The sequence below is a fragment of the Squalius cephalus genome (assembly GCF_949319135.1).
Source record: "Squalius cephalus genome assembly, chromosome: 8".
NCBI lineage: Eukaryota > Metazoa > Chordata > Actinopteri > Cypriniformes > Leuciscidae > Squalius > Squalius cephalus.
The window spans coordinates 33,510,215-33,530,328 of NC_137129.1; the positions used below are offsets into that span (position 1 = coordinate 33,510,215).

The following is a 20,114-nucleotide window of genomic DNA, read 5'->3' on the forward strand; positions in this document are numbered from 1 at the left end:
AATCAAAGTGTTTATTATTATTATTTTTAAAAGATGTCTTTGACATGGAATTTCAAAAACATGATTCCACTGATTCAAATTTCAAGATTTCATCTGTTTACGCAAGTATGAGAAATATAAAACAATCTAACATTTTTAATAATTAATAAATAATTATAATAATACTAGTTAATAGCTGATCTAATAATCACATTTTTTGGTATCTTAAATGGCAATTGGTTTTAAATCTTTTTTTTTATTTTATTTTTTCATCAGTTAAAGAAAAAGTGCAGTAAACTTTGGTTAATGAGATTTTAACAAAGAGTCAATAAATCAATCCTTCTTGTCTAATACCCTTATTTACTAAGCCTATTATAAATGTTTCTGTTTTAGACCGGTCAGGATGGTTTTCTCAGGTAACTTGCGTACATCACTCGCCAGTGTGGGTCTCGTCATATCCATAAATATGCTATAATATTTTCATGATTTGTTATCAAAACTTTTTATCTTTTGTCAAATCAACTTAGATAATGAATGTGGTTAAGATAACATACTATTTTGAGTTGCTATTTATTAAACCAATCTCCTTCATTGTATTAACTCAATTTTTTTATTTTAATGAACTCAAAATTTTAAGGCAACCAGGTAACTTTAAGTTAAACCAACAATATTTGTTTTACAGTGTTGACGCATGTATGGTGTGGGAGTGGCACAGGTTAGTTGTCACAACTTGTGAGAAAGGATGACATGAGGCTAAATTTCAAATTTATGGGGAATCACGTTTTTTTAAAACGCTGGTCGGCGCTGATGGCCTCGTGGTCCCGAGTTCGAGTCCCGGCTCGTGGACCTTTCCCGATCCCATCCCCCGTCTCTCTCCCACCTCACTTCCTATCAACTCTCTACTGTCCTGTCCCAATAAAAGGCAAAAATCACCAAAAAAAAAAAAACGCTGAACAGAGGAGAGTCTGCTTGCAAAAAGGGAATGCACAGACAAATGAGAATCAACAGTGGCTTGGCTTTTTTTTCAGGGATGGCAAGAACAGAGGGATTTGAAATGTTGTAAAAGCGATGCAGAGATGGTGTTTTTATTTCTCAACAGGTAAGGTATTTTAAGTATATAAATTGCCATAAGTAGCTCTCTAACAGAGTTGATTGTAAAGCATCTATTGTGAAGGGCAGGCCCGGGGTGGGTAATCGGGAGAATCGGAAGAATTCCCTGTGGGCCGCTTCACTTTTGGGCCGGTCGAGGATTATTTGTTTTTTCTTTTCACATTTGTCACGTTAGTTACATTACACGTTCCGCATTCTGAACTATTTTTTTACAGTCTATGATTCTGACACCGCAGCGCGCAGCCTCTGCATGGGTTGTAGCCTACCATGTGAGGGAGTTCTCCCCTCCCCTCCTATAGAGTTGGTTGGGTCCATAGTCTGTCTATTCCAAAACGTTTTCTCAGGTAGCCTAGGCTACCGCGGCACCGCCGGCGCCTACCGATAGCTGGGCCGGCCCTACCGTAACGATACGCGTCAGGGTGGATGGGAGGAAGAGGCCAGGAGGTATGGAAGCTTGTTTCCACCACAGAATAAAACATTTTAAAAGATAATTGCGACTTTTTATCTCACAATTGCGAGTTTACATCTCGCAATTCTGACTTTATTTCTCAGAATTGCGAGATATAAAGTCAGAATTGCGTGAAATAAAGTCGCAATTGCGTGTTATAAAGTCAGAATTTCGAGATATAAAGTCCGAATTGCGTGAAATAAAGTCGCAATTGCGTGTTATAAAGTCAGAATTGCGAGATGTCAGAATTGCCTGGAATAAAGTCGCAATTGTGTGTTATAAAGTCAGAATTTCGAGATATAAAGTCCGAATTGCGTGAAATAAAGTCGCAATTGCGTGTTATAAAGTCAGAATTGCGAGATGTCAGAATTGCCTGGAATAAAGTCGCAATTGCGTGTTATAAAGTCAGAATTTCGAGATATAAAGTCCGAATTGCGTGAAATAAAGTCGCAATTGCGTGTTATAAAGTCAGAATTGCGAGATGTCAGAATTGCCTGGAATAAAGTCGCAATTGTGTTATAAAGTCAAAATTGCGAGATATAGAGTCAGAATTGCGTGATATAAAGTCGCAATTGTGTGTTATAAAGTCAAAATTGCGAGATATAGAGTCAGAATTGCGTGATATAAAGTCGCAATTGCGTGTTATAAAGTCAGAATTGCGAGATATAAAGTCAGAATTGTGTGAAATAAAGTCGCAATTGCTTCTTATAAAGTCAGAATTGCAAGATATAAAGTCAGAACTGCGTGAAATAAAGTCGCAATTGCTTCTTATAAAGTCTAATTGAATTATTATTTAACCTTTACATTATTTGTTGAACCATGGTATTAGTAAACTACACAATAGTAAGAGCTGAACTGTTGCTTCATTTATCCAATTTGGAAAAAGTGCTAATTTGGAATTCCACCATGGAAAAAGTGGGCCGGTCTTGGGCCTGAAACTCCCGGGCTGAAAAGTGGCCCCACTCCGGCCCTGGTGAAGGGTCATATTAATCCGCAGTCATGCAGAGCCGAAGCACACCACTAAAACAATGTTCTTCCGCAAAATGCATACAGTTTTGTTTTCTAACCGCTAGAGGGCCAAAAGTTATAAAAAAGAGCCACTCATCAAAATCTTTCAATAAATGTATGGTTATAGTGTTATTTCAGCATTGTGTTTTAATAAAAACACATTTTGATTTTTTTTCTTCCATTTTTGTTAAAAATTATTTATTAAAGGCAAACTTTACTGAGTATACAATTATTTATTTATTATTATTATTATTATATAAATACATTTTTATCAGAATTTACTAGTACTTTATTACAGACATCACAAATCTCCTCACATCTTGTGCTTTTGATTCAACCATGAGAAATTCGTTTGGTCTTTATGACAAAGAATGTTCTTCACAGCCAAAAATTGAAGCTATAATCCATAGCGTCTGCAAATTTTGGGACCAGACACCCAAAATTGCAGATAACCAGTTGCATTGTGTCTGGTCTGGCGCCCAGGGGACATCACCTCACCAGCTGGTGCCAGCAAAAACGGCCCAAAGAGGGTCTGTGTGTTATAGAGAATGAAATGCAACAAAAGCCCTTTCCCCTCCTGTCTGAATAAAGGATTAAGTAAAATAATCTATATTATCATATTTTATTCTTTCACATCACTTTTGTGACAGTATTCTCACAACCTCAACAGCAAAGCATGCGTTTATCACTGCATTCGTCACTTTTAGGGAATGAATGTCAAGATTTCTCCACAGAATCAATAAATTCATAAAGGGAAAAAAAAGCAATTACTCTACTGCATACGTGGAGCCACAGCAGAGGTTTCCTCATGTTTAAAAATAATGGGCAAATGAAAGAAAAAAAAAAGGGCTTTGCATAAGAAATGGCCTTTTGTTTGCCTGACCTTTCCTCTTCTACTTTGCATTTTGATTCAAAGCTCTCAGGGTTTAGAAAAAGCATATGACTAACTAACTGGACACGAGAAAGCCAAGTCAAAATGATTGCAAATATATTGAAGATTGTGAATATATATCGATTTGGCTTCCACATTCTAATGTTGTAAAAGGAGACAGCTGGTTTCAATATATGACTGTGTGTATAATATATAAAATCACATTTTTTATCAAATTAGTCATATGTTTTGGGATATAGACTAGATATTGCATAGCCTAAAGTGTAATTTCATGACTTCTATCAAAAGGAAAACACATTTAATAAAGGTAAAATAATAGTTTGGTAGAAAAATCTTAGACGTCAGTATATTTTTTGACTAACCGTGTTATTCCCAGAGGTAAGCCCTTAAGTGGTTAGTTGCATTAGACCGCAGAGGCCGCAAAGACGCTAATGCATTTTTAATTCTTAGCTATTGCCAGTAAATATGCCAATGGAAATTACTTCATAAATGTGCACACTTCTGTAAGAATTATATGCACTATTATGAAAGTGTTATTGAATTACAAGTCAAGTCACTTTTATACAAGCTCTAATGGTGCAGTTCCACATTGTGTACTGAGGATGGCAGAAAAGTATCTTTATTGAAATCCCATCCTATTATGTGGCTGAACACTTCTTGTAACACAAATCCATATTGAAGTTTTTTTTTCTTCTTTTTCACTTTATATGCCCATTTCGCTTATTTATGAAAATATATCATACTTTTAAGTAATCAATGTAATTATGTATTTAAAAAAAAAATCTGGTTTCATTAAATGCAAATCTAAAAACATGGGACAATATTCCTTACCCCAATACTTAATAGCAACAAACGTAATGACCATAAAATATCTATACTTGACTGCATGTCTAAAAACAATTATAAAAGTTTAATTATGTTTGTAGGACAAGGATATATGTTATAATTGTTAGGTTGCGGCAGGTTGTGACATTCATTTTTGGGGCAAGTTGTCACACATGTTGTAGCCCAATTATGTTGATTGTTTTCCCCCTTTTTGTTCCCTTTTACAACACAGGCTTAACGCTTAAAAGCTGTTTTAAACACAGATGTTTCAAATACAGAAGTTTACTTGAATAGTTAGCTGTTTTTTATCTCCTGGGTAAACAGTGGAAATGTTCAAAAACTAACCAATACTTAAACATACAGTTTGTGTATGTGCCTACACATTAATTAACTTTTTTTTAATGTCAAGTGGATTTAAGTCAGTAAATAGTTTGGACAGTGCACATAAATGACATTTATAAAGTGATGCAATCTTGCAGTTTTAAAAATCATCCAGAGAAGTCTTGTGACTCCTGCAGTAGAATTTGGGCTGTTGTACTGCAGAATTTGATACTGCTATGACTCACGTGCCTTTTTGAGGCCTGAATAAACAGTGGGATGTGCCCACTGCTGTTTTCTACGGATATTCATATTAAAAAAGAAGAACGTTGAAGAAAATGTATGCCTAATTATTATATCCTTTTTTTACTCTACAAATGAATGTCAGTCAGTCGAAGCCTCGTCCCTGCATCCTTTGGAGTTTGTGGTACCCGGCGCTGCATCCATTTGGTAGCACCCATCAGCTGATGCTCTATCAAGGTCACCCGCGCAGAGCATCATGGGCGGTGGGTATCGGGTGCGCTTAGTCCCACCCCACGATCACAATTCGCATCCTAGCCTAAACCTTGCCGAATAAGGTATTCCCGCATCACGAGGCGCTATGACGGAACAGCTGTCACAAGGCGTGATGCGGAATACGCGTCGTGGATAAATAAAGGGGCGTGGACGAGGTTTTACGTGCTCAACCGCCGGTGTTTCGTCAAAGAGAAACGTGCGGTTGGTCGTGTAACCTATTTGCTACGTGTGACGAATAAAATAATACATCATTGACAGTGCGCAATTTCACTTGACTTCAGTCAGTGCCAGTGGGTCACCGGTATACGTGCACGCAAACGGGTGGTCACGACGCACGAGAAACACGGTAAGGCATCCTCAGTTGATGATATACATTTAAATAGTATATTTAAATAGCATGTGAATTACCATAGTAGCATGATGCTGGTTATTGTCTTCTATTGTCTTATTTGGTTAATTGTAAATACAGCTCATTCCTTAAAAGGAAAATAGTAACCTATGACAACATGCATTTAGGCTAATTGTAAAATACAATGCACAGCGGGATCAAATTTATGGATGCGACATGTACGTGGGGCTGAAATGATTGATAAAATTTGTCGTTTTTTAAAAATATATATTATGTCAAACAAAATAGATTTGCTGTGAATATTACGAAAATAATTATGTTACACTTGTAAAATGTTTAATGTTAAAAAAACAGGGGTGAGGTTAAGAACATGACCAAACCCACTTATCCAAAAGTGGAGTCAGCAATGTGCAGGAGCACCTGTTGAACAACAGTGTAACTAGATAGGATTTTTTTTTTTGTTACCTTTTAATTTATTTATTTATTTTGCGTTTTTGCAAAAGGATAAAGGAAGGGGCTTGCGGGGTCATCACAAAAGGGTTGGGGGGAAGGGTCAAGAAAGAATATATTCTCTTCTTCTTTTACATGCAAGTAGGCTACATATTTTTACACAAACATTCCTTCCAAAACGGGTTTCAGAAATTAATCTTATCACAAAAGTTTACAAGTTTGCTTAAAGATGTAACACAACAGTAGGTGAGCGCTTGTTGTAGTTTTATTCAGGATATAATATTGGCAAAAATATAACTGTCATTATGTATAGCCTAGGCCTACATTTTAATATCCCATAGGCCATATGTCTCTTCAACATTTGTGTTTTGTTTAAAACATGTAGGATACTTACTTAACTGTGCTAGGAGCGCTAAAAGATGTTGCGCGAGATGATGCGCAACACTGTCTAAAAAGTCGTATAATTCTCACACTGCTTGAAGGACGCAAATTTACAAAAGTTGTACTATTTTTTGCGTTTTTTTAAAGGCAAAATAGTCACGAACAGCATCGCATTTCGGGTATAAGGAGACTGTGTGCCAAACCTCACGTCCACGCGGAATTCATCAATCTTGGACGTTTCCACTCTGGCACGATGGAGGGGGAGAAGGTTAGTCCTGCGATAGTACAATGATCTGTTCCTACAACTCTGCGTGCATTCAAACATGACATTAATGCATTTTACTTGTATATAATGGTATACAAACACAACATAATGCGAGTCATATACTGTAGCATCCGAGGAATCAATGTAATGACTGTGATGAATGTGCCTACCATATGCTTTACTTGACTTTCATGAACTATTTTAGCTAAATGCGAATAGCTCATGTGATCTTTGTTTCAGCTTTGAATGTATGTCAAAAGTTAATCAATATGATCAATCAACAGTGTCATGCATAATCCCAGTATGTTGCCAGTGTTGTGCTGTTTGCTGCGTGGTCTCATTGAAAAGTATGTTAATGCAGCTGTTACCCTCAGGATGTTGCTATGACAATGAGGGAGCGGCAGAGATGCTAAGACCTATTGATTGAGATATAAATGTTTGGAAGAGACCAAGAGAGAGGCAGAGTGGGTGATGAAGTTGTTTAAATTTAAATCCTCTCAATGCTCACAACATCAGCAGATTAAATCATTTTGGAGTATAAGAGGTTGTGAGCAGATTAGATGTTTTTTATACACAGCTGTCTACAGATGTTACGACTTTCCTGTCAAGGTTGTCTTGTAACATTACCTTTCTCTCTTTAAAGGGACTGTTCACCAAAAAATAAAAATAAATTAAATTAAAAGACTTAAAATAAGTCATCATTTACTTACCCTCATGCCGTTCCAACTTTGGAACACAAATGAAGGTCTTTTTTGATGAAATCTGACACCTTTCTGTCCCTCCATTAACAGTCTATGCAACTACCACTTTGATGCTCCAAAAAGTTCATAAAGAGATCGTAAAACTAATCCATATGAATTGAGCGGTTTCCACATTTTAAACATGCACATCAACCTGATCACATGTTTAGCGTTCATGTAAACTCTATGTTCAGATTCATCAATCGGAAATTCAGTCCGATTAAAACAAAAGTTGTGCATATAAACGTAGCCATTGGTTTCTTGCGGAAGCTCGAACGTGCTGCGTAACACACGAGAATGAACCTCATTGGTTCTCGCACGCCAAATGAACATGCTTGAGCTTCCATTTACCACAACTGATGTGTTAGTTGATGAATGTTTATATGTGAATAAAAGCCCAAATTTAATCTGTTCCTCATATAAAGCAATTGTGTCTCTTTAGAAAATTTGGACTAAACCGCTCAATTCATATGGATTATATTTACGATCTCTATGAATTTGAAGTGTCAAAGTGGTAGTTGCGTAGCTGTCAATGGAGGGACAGAAAGCTCTCAGATTTCATCACAAAGATCTTCATCTGTGTTCTGAAGATGACCAAAAGTCTTACGGGTTTGGAACGAAGTGAGGGTGAGTAATCAATGACAGAAAAAACAGTTTTGGGTGAACTAACCCTTTAATACATTTCTAAATTGAGCGTTTGACTCAGAGTGCATTTGTCAGATGACATTTGTTTTGAAACGTATTTCACTGAGTCATCGTGACTTGAGAGTATTTTTTATGAGTGCGGAAGAGAGGGAGAGCGAGTTATAGGAATAATAGGATCCGATTAAAAGGAAATGATGCTATTGATCTACAATTTCAATCTAATTTCTTTCAGACAATTGCATCTAGCTGGTATTGCTTAGATAAGGTCAAATGCTGTGCAAGAAAAGCCCTGCAACAAAGCATCGACCTGCAGCCTTATATCCTTGGTCCACCATTGTATTTATACAGTTAATGGTAAACACTATGAACTCCTTTTGATGTAGTCCAATTTCTGTAGGATTAAGGTCATCTGTGTCGAATGTCTGACCATCTCAGCATCACACAGCCCTTCAAAATTCACAGTGTCAGCACTGCTGCCCTAGAAACCTGGAATGTGTATTCGCAGTGTTGTCTTACAGCTGAAGGCAGGGCGTTTTAGGACATGGCTGATTTGTGATGATTAAGATAAGCTCTTTATTATGTTGTTTGCTGGGGCCTTGTTTACATCCCATTATTTACTACATCAGTCGAAGGGGTGCGCAGTGTCTACTTTCTCTTAGAAGAAATCAGTCAAGCAAATGTTAATGAAAGAATTTGGTTAATAGCCAGTAAACTAGGACTTTAAAGAAACACACACACAAAAAAAAGATACGATTAAAATTACGTATTTTAATGTTGTTAAAATGTTTGGTTACACTTTATTTTAAGGTGTCCTTGTTACAGTGTAATTATATATTTAAGTACAGAGTAATATTAAGTAACTACATGTACTTACTATAGGAATAGGGTAGGATTAGGATTTGGTTGAGGGTTAGTTGCATGTAATTATGCATCATTTACTGTTATTACTACGGTAAGTACATGTAACAGTAACAAGGACACCGTAAAATAAAGTGTTACCAAATGTTTTATAAATTTATGCATAATTCTGTGTTTTTATATGCATAATTTTGTGTGTTTTTGTAAGATATTTGTGTGATTGGTGTCAATCAGTTGGTTGTCAAAATAAAAAAAAGGAAAAATAAAAAAATAGTCAAACTAAAATGATGATCAACTAGCCTGACTGTCCTCTCTTGTTTTACAGAAGCAGGTAACATGCTACCTCCTGTTTTCTTTGTCAACGGCTGTAATTGGCTCCCTGCAGTTTGGCTACAACACAGGAGTCATCAATGCACCAGAACAGGTTAGTGAGTGTGTGTATGTGTGTGTATAGTACCTATCAAATGTTCAAACACACCTACACAATCGTTTTAAAGTTTGGGGTCAGTAAGATTTCTTTTTTTTTTTTAAATAAATGAATACTTATATTCAGCAAGGGTGCTTTCAATTGATCAAAAGTGACAGTAAATACATTTACAATGTTACAAAAGAGTTCAAATATATGCTGTTTCTATTTATCAAAGAATCCTTGAAAAATGTATCCCAGCCTCCACAAAAATATTAAGCAGCACAACTGTTTTTAACATTGATAATAAAATATAAATGTTTCTTGATCACCAAATCGACATTCGATATTAGAAGGATTTCTGGAGGATCATGTGACACTGAAGACTGGAGTAATCAAGCTGAAAATTCAGCTTTACCATCACAGGAAAAAAATAAATTTTAAAGTATATTCAATTAGAAATCGTTTTTTAAATTGTAATATTTCACTACATTAGCATTTGTACTGTATTTTTGATCAAATAATTGCAGCTTGGGTGAGCAAAAGAGATAAAAGTGTTTCTTTTAAACATAAAAATTCTTACCAACCCTTAAAGCCGCGGTCACACTAGACTTTGAGCACACAAAATTTCTACGGACACTGTAACGGTCATGATATGACATCACACTCTGCTGCGTCTTTTTATGAACATGAATTCAACATAAATAGTAATACATTCAAAATGTAATAATATACAATCTACTCGATTTTACTGAAAACATATGCGTTCTTTTAATTCAACCAAGATGTCACGCCGTGACGTATAGATCTTTTACTGGTCACACGAATTCAGCTAATTCGACAGGTCAGAGTTCACCGAACTTGAACTTTGGATTGCAGTGAAACTTTTCGCATAAACTTGCGTTAGTCTGACTTGCGTTAGTCAGTCTGACGCAAACGTTTTAATGGAAGTCAAAGGAACAAAATGTGTAGTATGAACTCCCCTTTTGAACAGTAGTGTACTGATTCATCATTCATATTATTTTCTTTGGAGTAATAAGTATGAAAAGTATAAAATGAGAATTATGCATTGACCATTTTAAATTTGAACCTTTTATAACCTCTTAGAAATTGCGGGAGTTCTTCAACGCCACATGGATGGAGCGTTACGGGGAGCCCATCAAACCGGGCATGTGCACCATTGTGTGGAGTTTTGCTGTGGCCATCTTTAGCGTGGGTGGAATGATGGGATCATTCAGTGTCGGTGTCATAGCCAACAAATTTGGAAGGTAAGTGGAAATTCATCTATAATGCTTGATATGTCAAATGTTGACCAATTTAAATTTGGCGGAAACCTGTATCTTTTGTGGAAGTCCTGTGCTCTGAAGTCCTGTGCTCGGTTTTAAAACTAAAGAAAGAAATTTAAACCTTGTGACTTCTTCCGTGTCAATACTCATATAGATTTACAATCTCTGGTAAAGACACATTGAGGTCAGAGCCATGGCTTAGTGCTCAACACATTTTTTCTAGTACACTGCACCATGACGCTAATGCTGGCATTGTGGATTTGAACCTGGCTTTTGACATTTCCCAGTCAACATTATCTCCATCATTTGTCTTCTCTGTTTAATTTGAATCAATACATGTAGCAAAAATGTAGCAAATATAATACAGAGAAGTTAAGTGTAGCCAGTTGTGTTGTTATGCTGGGAATCCTGAGCCAGATAATACATCAGAGTATGTCAGAATTACTCACAATGGTGCTTTAACTGGAGAGTAAATGCTTTATAAATAATAAAACAGTTGAACGAAATGAGGTCACTCAGAGTAGAAGAATTGACCTCTGTCTTCCTGTCTGCTTGAACGCTGTCCACATTGTCAGAACATTCACATTCAAGGCAAGCATTCATGTGTGCTCAGTGGCCATTGTTCTTTTTCTGCTTTCTTTCTGTGGCCTCCTCTGTCACCCTCCCTGTTTTTTTAAGTTCGACGTTCATACGTCCAAAAGTTGGGGGTTCTAAGTAATATTTCAAATAAATGCTGTTCTTTTGAACTTTCTATTAATCAAAAAGTCATGTAAAAAGTTGTCACTTTCTAAAAAAATATTAAACATTGAAAATAATACAATTCTATTATATATAAACTATATATGAATTAAAATAACATATATTATTATATCAATATAAGAATTACTATTACTTTAATTATGTTAGTAAATTATGTTAGAAAATTATTACTATGTTATTATATATATGTTACATGGTGGTTGCAGCAGAGATGAAACAGGATCTAAGTGCAGCAGCTTTATTCAAAAACAAACTCAAACTTCACAAAATAATTCCCAGAACAACTAACTCAACGCAACGTAGAACTGACAAAGAACTGAAAGAAACACAAGGCTTAAATAGACAGAAAACAAAGGAACTAACGAGACTAATAAACGGGACACACCTGAACTGAAACTCAAATCAAAACAGTAACCATGGAAACAAACAGGCAGGGGGCGGGGAAAGACAGGACTGAACTAATTGACAGATTAACCAAACACAGACAAGAACAGAAATCAAAACAAACTGACATCATGAAAATATATATATATATTTCATTAGAGTTTGGTCTGTTACAGTTTGACATGTTTTATTCTGTCATTTTGCACATTTTTGTCAACTAAAAGTATTTAATTTTAGTCAGAGCAAAATGTAATATAATGAATGAATATGACACAATGAATATTGACAAAAAAGGGTGCATGTCCTCTCTTTCTTGCTGTCATTTTTCTCATTTCCTCTATTTGCTGTTGAATTAGTGTTTCTAATTCAATTGAACTCCCTCCCTGTCTGCCTGTTTTTCTCTCTACAGACGCAAGTCGATGTTCCTCGTGAATATCTTGGCTCTGATTGGTGGGAGTCTCATGGGACTGTGTACTCTCTGCTACTCCTATGAGATGGTCATTGCCGGTCGGCTGGTTATTGGGCTGTTCTGTGGCCTCTTTACTGGTCTCACTCCAATGTATGTTGGGGAAGTGTCGCCCACTCCCCTCCGTGGGGCCTTCGGGACCCTGCACCAGCTTGGTGTTGTGGTGGGCATCTTAATTGCACAGGTAAAGCATTCTATGTCAGCAATTTAATTTGTTGCTAAATTACATATTAGTAAGAGACTGGAAAAAAGTTTTTTGATTTTGTGTGTCATGACCAGATGGTTTATAAAATAAAATAAAAGTTTAAATAATTTCAAGAGCCTTGTGGCCTCATTATACATTATGTTTGTGCCACAACAAAGCCTTGAGTAAATATTCCATCTAATTAGCAATGCTTTTACATGATATTAACCTTCTAGTTGAATCTGCCAATTCATATTTCAGTTTGCGAGCCTAATTTATGCTATCATAACTTAATCAGTTTTAATGTAATGCTTGTAAATGTTTCAACTTTTTGTATTGTGTCCTTTTCATCTAGGTCTTTGGTCTGGAGAGTCTGCTGGGTTCACAAAAGCTTTGGCCTTTACTTCTGTCTCTAACCGTGCTACCAGCCATCCTGCAGTGTATACTGCTACCGTTCTGTCCAGAGAGCCCTCGCTTCCTGCTCATTAACCTCAACGAGGAAGAAAAGGCCCGCAAAGGTACAAGAGAGATCACAAATGAGCTTTGAGCTGCAGCCATAATTATTTGAAAAACACCCCACATGTGCACGATTTTATCAGCACTAAACATTGAAAATATCTCAGCAAACGAGATATCACTCAGTGGAAGTAATCGATAGAGCTTAAAATATTTTTTGAACTGCATTCATTTCTTTGGGAGTAGTATTGTGCCAAATGCACTTAACCTTATGTTCCCACTCAATGCTAATTATGTGCTGGTGACAAAATGAGCTAAAACATCTGCTTAAACAGAAGCCCTTTATTAAATAACAAATACAGCTCATCATTGACTGGAGCAGGATGGGAAAAAAAACTAAGTTATAGTCACAATTACTACATGATTCATTTTACACCAGATGAATGACTAATAGATGCCAGCTACTGTTGCACAGCTTTTGGAAATTCTGTTTGGCAACCAATGGCAAATGGAGAGTCTTCAGGAACCCTGTATGACTGTCTTTGCAAATATGTTTTGTTATGCTAGGTGGCGCAGACACACTATATCTTTAAGCCAATTTTGTTTTCACCTACATTATTAATACAACATGTTTTACTAATATAAAAAAAATGTATTTTCATTATGTTGCACAAACGTTGTTATGACTTCCCATTATGACTTATCATTTCCCCAACATTGTAAAAACATTACCACGTCCCACCTACCATTTTCTAGGACATTCAGTAATGTGTTTACCAAAAAACATTTAAGATGCAGACTATTAGAGAATAACTCATTCACTTTTCTGAATTCAAAATTCATGTTAGAAGAACTGGCACTGGAATGTTTTGTTTTGTTTTGGCAGTAGAGACTGACCTTACTTTTTCATAAACTTTATTGATATAATTTGTTGTGAATCGAATGTTCTCACCTCATATTGTTATGAATTAATTAGAGTAATAATAGTAATAATGGAATGTTTAATTAATTGTCTTCAATAATAATAGAACCAGTGCCATTGCCATTTATGATGTTGTTCAGGTATAAGAATAAATTACCCATAATACTTTGTGGTAGAGTGAGAGTATGCAGTAAAGAAAAGAGAAGAGAAACATGTGACTTTTCAATCCCTGCATAATACTGCACACAACTTCAGTAAACAGTTTGTTTTATTTTAATGAAAGTCATCAGTGGTCATTATTGCTTGCTAAGAAGAAAAGACACAACACCTATTCTAGCGGACTCACTAAACTAGCCTGGTAACAAGTGTTTTCTGACAGTAAAAAATGAAGATACAGAAACAATCCCTACTTTGGTATTGTGGTTTACTGTTCCTTATAGAGGAATCAAAAGCTTGAGCCCGAGTCCCTGATTTTGACAAGAGTCCAACAGCAGCTTTTGGCATCTTCTTTGACATTGATGATGTAATGGTTGCCTTTTCCCCTATAAATCATCAAACAATACACACATATGATGTACTTTTAAAATGTCAATAACAGGTTAGGATAATATATTTGTTTTTTCCTTGTGTATACCATACTATGCATCATAATTTATAATTTATCCAGCATGGAAACATGTTTAGAATTAATATTAAGACTTCTATTTCAAATAAATGCTGTTCTTTTGAAATATTCATCAAATAATCTTGAACAGTCTTGAATAATCTTGTTTCCTGAGCATCAAATCATCATATTAGAATGATTTCTGTAGGATCATGTAACACTGAACACTGGAATAATGGCTGCTGAAAATTCAGCTTTACCATCACAGGAATAAATAGAAAGATTAGATTTCTATGGTAAGTCACCAAACCTCCATTATATTGTCCCCCAGCACTGGTGCGTCTCCGTGGTTATGAGGATGTTGGGAAGGACATGCAGGAGATGAAGGAAGAGAGTGCGAAGATGGCCATGGAGAAGAAGGTGACCATCCCAGAGCTCTTCCGCACTGCTGCTTACCGCCAGCCCCTGCTCATCGCTGTCATGCTGCAACTGTCCCAGCAGCTCTCTGGCATCAATGCTGTGAGTGACATCATTTACTTAAATGTATTTGCATACCACCTACTATTTTGAATGTAAAACAATGTACAGGATGTGTATATTGTTCACAATATGCATACTTTGTGAACTGAGTAAATATTTGGATGTTTTAGTTGGATGTCCTACTAAACTTGCAAACAAAGCACTCCGCAATATACCAAAATGGAATTTGTTGGAATTGACATTATATTTCGAGTGTGACAAGTGATCTGGGATATCAACCATGATTTTTAACATCTTTAACTCATTATTTGATTGGACTGCCAAATGTCAAATCAAGTCTCCTTTATTTATATAGCGCTTTTTAAAATACAGATTGTTTCAAAGCAGCTTTACAGTGATAACATTGCATTTCGGCTGTTGTTCAGCTGAAGTCAGTTCAGTGTTGATTCAGTTCTGTTATAAACATCATCATTATTAAATAAGTTCATTTCATCTATAAAGCAGTTTTGCAAAAAAAAGTAGGCTATGTCATCGTCCAGCTCAGTTCAGTTCTCATAGAAAAGCGTCAGTACAGTCAGATCAATAGTATTTTTGAATATTAAGCTTCCCCAACTAATCAAGCCAGAATGAATGACAGAATGGAGGGGAAAAAAACTTGGGAGAAACCAGGCTCAGTCGGGGGGGGCAGTTCTCCTCTGGCCAATGAACGAACATGGTGTGCTTATGATTCAGGCTGCATCACAACAAGTCAGAATTCAGATCGGGATCAGTAGCATTCAAATATTTATCCAGTTCCTATCGCTTGAAGATTGATTCATCACGCTGGTATGGGGCCAAAGCTGGCCATAGGGTCTGTGCGGAGGACCTGTCTGGTTCTTGTGGTCTTTGCTGAGGATCTGTGCTGATGGCTGTCATGTCGATGAGGCCTTCACAGGGGATTGAATAATAGAAATTGATAATGTGTTATGTGTATGCCAGGTTAAAGAGAAGTGTTTTTAGTCTATATTTAGTCCACAGTGTGTCTGCTTCCCGAACAAGGCCAGGAAGACTATTCCAGCATATGGGTGCTAATTCTGCTAAATAGGAAAAAGATCTACCACCTGCAGTTGATTTTGTTATTCTTTGTATATTATCAACTGGCCAGAATTTTGAGATCGCAATAGACATGAAGGACTATAATGTGTTAAGAGCTCGCTCAAGTACTGAGGAGCTAAACCATTTAGTTCTTTGTAAGTAATTAGCAAGATTTTAAAATGTATGCAGTGTTTAATATGGAGCCAATGCAATGTTGACAGATCCACGCTAATATGGTCATACTTCCTGGTTCTAGTGAGAACTCTAGCTGTTGCATTTTGGACCAGCTGGAGTTTGTTTATTAAGCATGCAGGGCAACCACCCAGTAGAGCATTACAATAATCTAGCCTTGAGGTCATAAACGCATGAACTAACTTTTCTGCATTTGTCATTGAGAGCATGTGTCGTAATTTAGATATATTTTTAAGATGGAAAAATGTGGCTTTCAAATGAAAGATATGTTTTGAATGTGTTTAATATGCAATCGTTTTCTCATTTTACTGTCACTTTTCATTCTTTAGTTAACCATTTTGCCTTTTCTTCCTGTTTCTCCAAGGTATTTTATTACTCAACTGGTATTTTTGAGTCAGCCGGAGTGACTCAGCCCATTTACGCCACCATCGGAGCCGGAGTAGTTAACACTGTCTTTACTGTAGTATCTGTAAGTATTTCATAATTTAACTTTAGGAGAAATCTATGTGTACTGTAACTGTGATGTGTTTGAGACAATACTTCCATTTTAATCTATTCATAGCTATTCTTGGTTGAGAGAGCGGGACGGAGAACTTTGCACCTTATTGGTTTGGGTGGGATGGCCATCAGCGCCTTGGCCATGACAATCGCTCTCTTATTGGTGGGTCCTTTTGTCTGTTTTCATTTTGCTACAGATTCAAAACAGGCCCTGTTAATATCTGGCCATCATGGAAATGTTAATGTCATACCTATGTTTTCTTACCTTTGTCCCTGAGCAGAAGGACATTGAGTCTCTACGCTATCTCAGCATTGCTGCAGTCTTTGGCTTTGTGGCCATGTTCGAGATGGGCCCTGGACCCATTCCCTGGTTCATAGTGGCTGAACTGTTCTCCCAGGGGCCACGTCCTGCTGCCATGGCCGTTGCAGGATGCTCCAACTGGACAGCCAACTTCCTTGTGGGAGTCAGCTTCCCTAAATTGGAGGTGAGTTTCATTTAGATTGACATTTAAAGGTGCAGTAAGCGATTTCTGGTAAACACTGTTAATATTTGAAAGCACCAAAACAAACACGTCCCTACCCAAAAGGATCACACCCATATCTTGATGCTTCCACCGCCACATTCACGTAAACGGTATGCAACACAGGCAACGAAAATGTGACACGATTAAGGGGTTATAGCGGTCACTAAAAGGGGAACTAAAAGAAAAAAAAGTATGTTATCTCACTTTTTGGACACACTTTGGGAGCCGTTATAGCTTTTTAATAATAATAATAATGCAAGTGAACAAGCAAGCGAAGATGACACATGAGTATATTCAAGCAAAAGACAGCATATCTTAGTTCTATGAAACACAGCAAAACCAACATTACTCGCGTATCAAGAAGAAATAAAGGTGTCCATTTTCAGGCCTTCCCGCTATTTAAGGTCTCTCCAGCGCTGGAAAGCTTCTCCGATATTAATGTGGGTCCTTCCTCTTGCCTGATTGTAACCCTTCTTTTTAAAGTTATATTCCCCTGGCATTTTCCTCTTTTGTGTTTTCTCTGCCATCTCTCTCTTTCTATAGTCGTTCTGCTGATGTCTGTCTTGTACACTGACATGAACACCTCCCCCATCATGTGTGTATATGCCCTTTACTGCTGATTGGCTACAAGTGTGTTTTGGTGCTTGGTACGATCCACTTTTTTTAAACAGTGTCTTTCAAAAATCGCTTACTGCACCATTAGAATCAATTGCTATTACTTTAACCACTTAAAACTACTGTATTGTTTTTTACAATACTATGAATACTATGAAAGTAAAACTATTAATCATTTTGTATGGAAATCCAACTTTCAAATTAAACATTCACATAAAAAATTATTTGAACTTGAATTTAAAAGAACTTGGTTTTGAAATAATTTTCCTATTATAATAGATTTTTATCACATGACTACTGGGTTATTGTAATCTTATTTTGTGTTAAAATGTGTGCACAATATCATAATTAACTGTTCTTCTTATTGCTTGTGAATTACAGGAGCTGTGCGGGCCATATGTCTTCATTATATTCATGATCTTCCTCATCTTCTTCTTCGTCTTTACGTACTTCAAAGTTCCAGAGACCAAAGGGCGAACTTTCGATGAGATCGCCTGTGGTTTTAGTGGGTCTCCGCCTCCGGCTGCCACCTCTGTGGAGGAGGCAGGCCGAGTCGTCGCACTTCCCGCCTCTCCGGTCAAAGAGAAAGTCCCGTTGGTGAAAGCTTCCAAATCTTCCACAGAAAAGGGGTCCAGCTCAAATGATGCCGCAAAGGTGGAAGAAAAACGTAGCTCAGTTACCCAGCCACTGGTAGATTCTAGTAAAGAGGAGAAAAATAATTCCGCCATCTAAAAAATGGTGTAACTATATACATAAATATGATTAAAGCCATGCCATGTATCACTGAAGATAGAAATATAGTATTAGAGGTTATTTACTGGAAAGAGATTATTTATGGTAAACAGATTAAGAACAGAACCACAGTGGAATGTCACAGATCACCTAGCTAGATTTTGAAAGGATATGAGAAGTTCATAGCACATGAGCTTATATTATTGTGTAGTTTGACAATGGTTTGGTGCAATATTGATTAGTTTTAAGGGTTTTATCCTTTTATTGCTCATTTATTCCTGTTTGTGAGTTTTTAGTGCAGTTTTAATGTGAATTATCAAATATGACAGTTTGCTATATCAAATCGAAATGAAAAAGGGAATTTTTACATAATTCACTCACAATTTTCAACTGTCAAACCTCAATTTCTTGCTTTTAGAAAAACCAAAGTGTTTTTCCCTGGAATGATAGTTGGTGATCATCATAATCTAAAGGTTTTTGCACTGACGATGTTCATTTTGTATAATATATAATGTATACACAGATATATACGTTTTCACTACTTCTAATCACTACTACCATTTATCCAAAACACTTAAAACATCTATTTAATTAGAAGATTAATTAAAATATTTATATTTATAGGAAGTGCTTAGCTAATAAAGCTTATGCCAAGAATAAAATCGCTAGTTTACTGCCAAAAATAATACATTTAAAGAAAAAAACTCTTCAGATAAAGAAGTCACTCATTCTAAAACCACAGTAATGGTTGCATTGTAGAGGACGCAAAAGGACCGACCAGTGTTCAATAAATTGTACTGTATATACTGTATACGGCATCAATAACCAGACATGTCCACATTTCAGATATCTACGATAAATATTTTTAGCAAATGATGCGATCAGGGAGGAAGTTTACTAGATTATGACCATTAATAATGCTATTGAATTTCCTGTGTTTTAGTGTACCAGCGTTACATATGTGCTGCACTGACTCACTTTGAGGTTTGACAGAGTAGTGAGAGAAGTCTCACTTGATTTAAATAAATGTCTGACTGTAGTCATGCACTTTCCGACACTTTGTTTGATTCCCTTTCCAAGAGAACATATACAGTATTTATTTATTTATACATTTATTTTTTACTTTGTCAATAATTTCTATCATGTAAGTCGAATTGATAGATGCTTTATGCTGCCATCGCTTATGTGTTGCTTTTTTTGTCTAGATATTCAATGTGAAAGTATTTATTAATAAGCACCTTTATTGGTCAGGGGTAATATGAAGAACTGCTTTTTCCCGTTTCCGTGTCTTGTGATCACGTATGTGTTGCACAGATAGAAACAAAACAAAAAAAAGTGTAAGAAAGACAACATTCCTCTGGCAGTAGTGCACTGCGGTTGTTATTCTAGTGGTCCAGAGCAGCTTTACATTGAGCCAGCCCTCTTCTAACACTTAACTAATACAACCATCATAATAACTGTTAATGCCTTTCACATACTGTACCTTTACTGTGCATAATGTACACAGCATAGTTGCTTACTGTACAGAGTTAGAAGAGCATCACCCTGTAAATACCTAAGTTAATATTTCTGTGTTGAATGGTGTAATTGATGTAATTGCAAGTCAAAAGGAGTGTCTGCTAAACAGAAAGGTTGATGTTTTGACATTTGTATATTTTATGGTGGCTTTTCCTGAATGTGTATCAAAATCATGAGTGGTACTGTGTACAGCTGTTGTATTATTTTGTGAATAAATAGTCTAAATTACT

The 20,114-nt window shown here is 36.4% G+C and overlaps 1 protein-coding gene across 1 annotated transcript; it reads left to right on the forward strand.

Annotated features, from left to right (window-relative positions):
* Window positions 1-5,088: 5,088 nt before the first annotated feature.
* Window positions 5,089-20,113, forward strand: slc2a3a (solute carrier family 2 member 3a). Its single transcript, XM_079879570.1, has 11 exons — window positions 5,089-5,442; window positions 6,424-6,544; window positions 9,110-9,208; window positions 10,298-10,458; window positions 12,029-12,269; window positions 12,625-12,787; window positions 14,583-14,770; window positions 16,362-16,466; window positions 16,560-16,658; window positions 16,777-16,980; window positions 18,016-20,113. Exons 2-11 carry the CDS (start codon window positions 6,530-6,532, stop codon window positions 18,364-18,366), a joined length of 1,626 nt encoding a protein of 541 aa, XP_079735696.1. The 5' UTR covers window positions 5,089-5,442; window positions 6,424-6,529; the 3' UTR covers window positions 18,367-20,113.
* Window position 20,114: the final 1 nt, after the last annotated feature.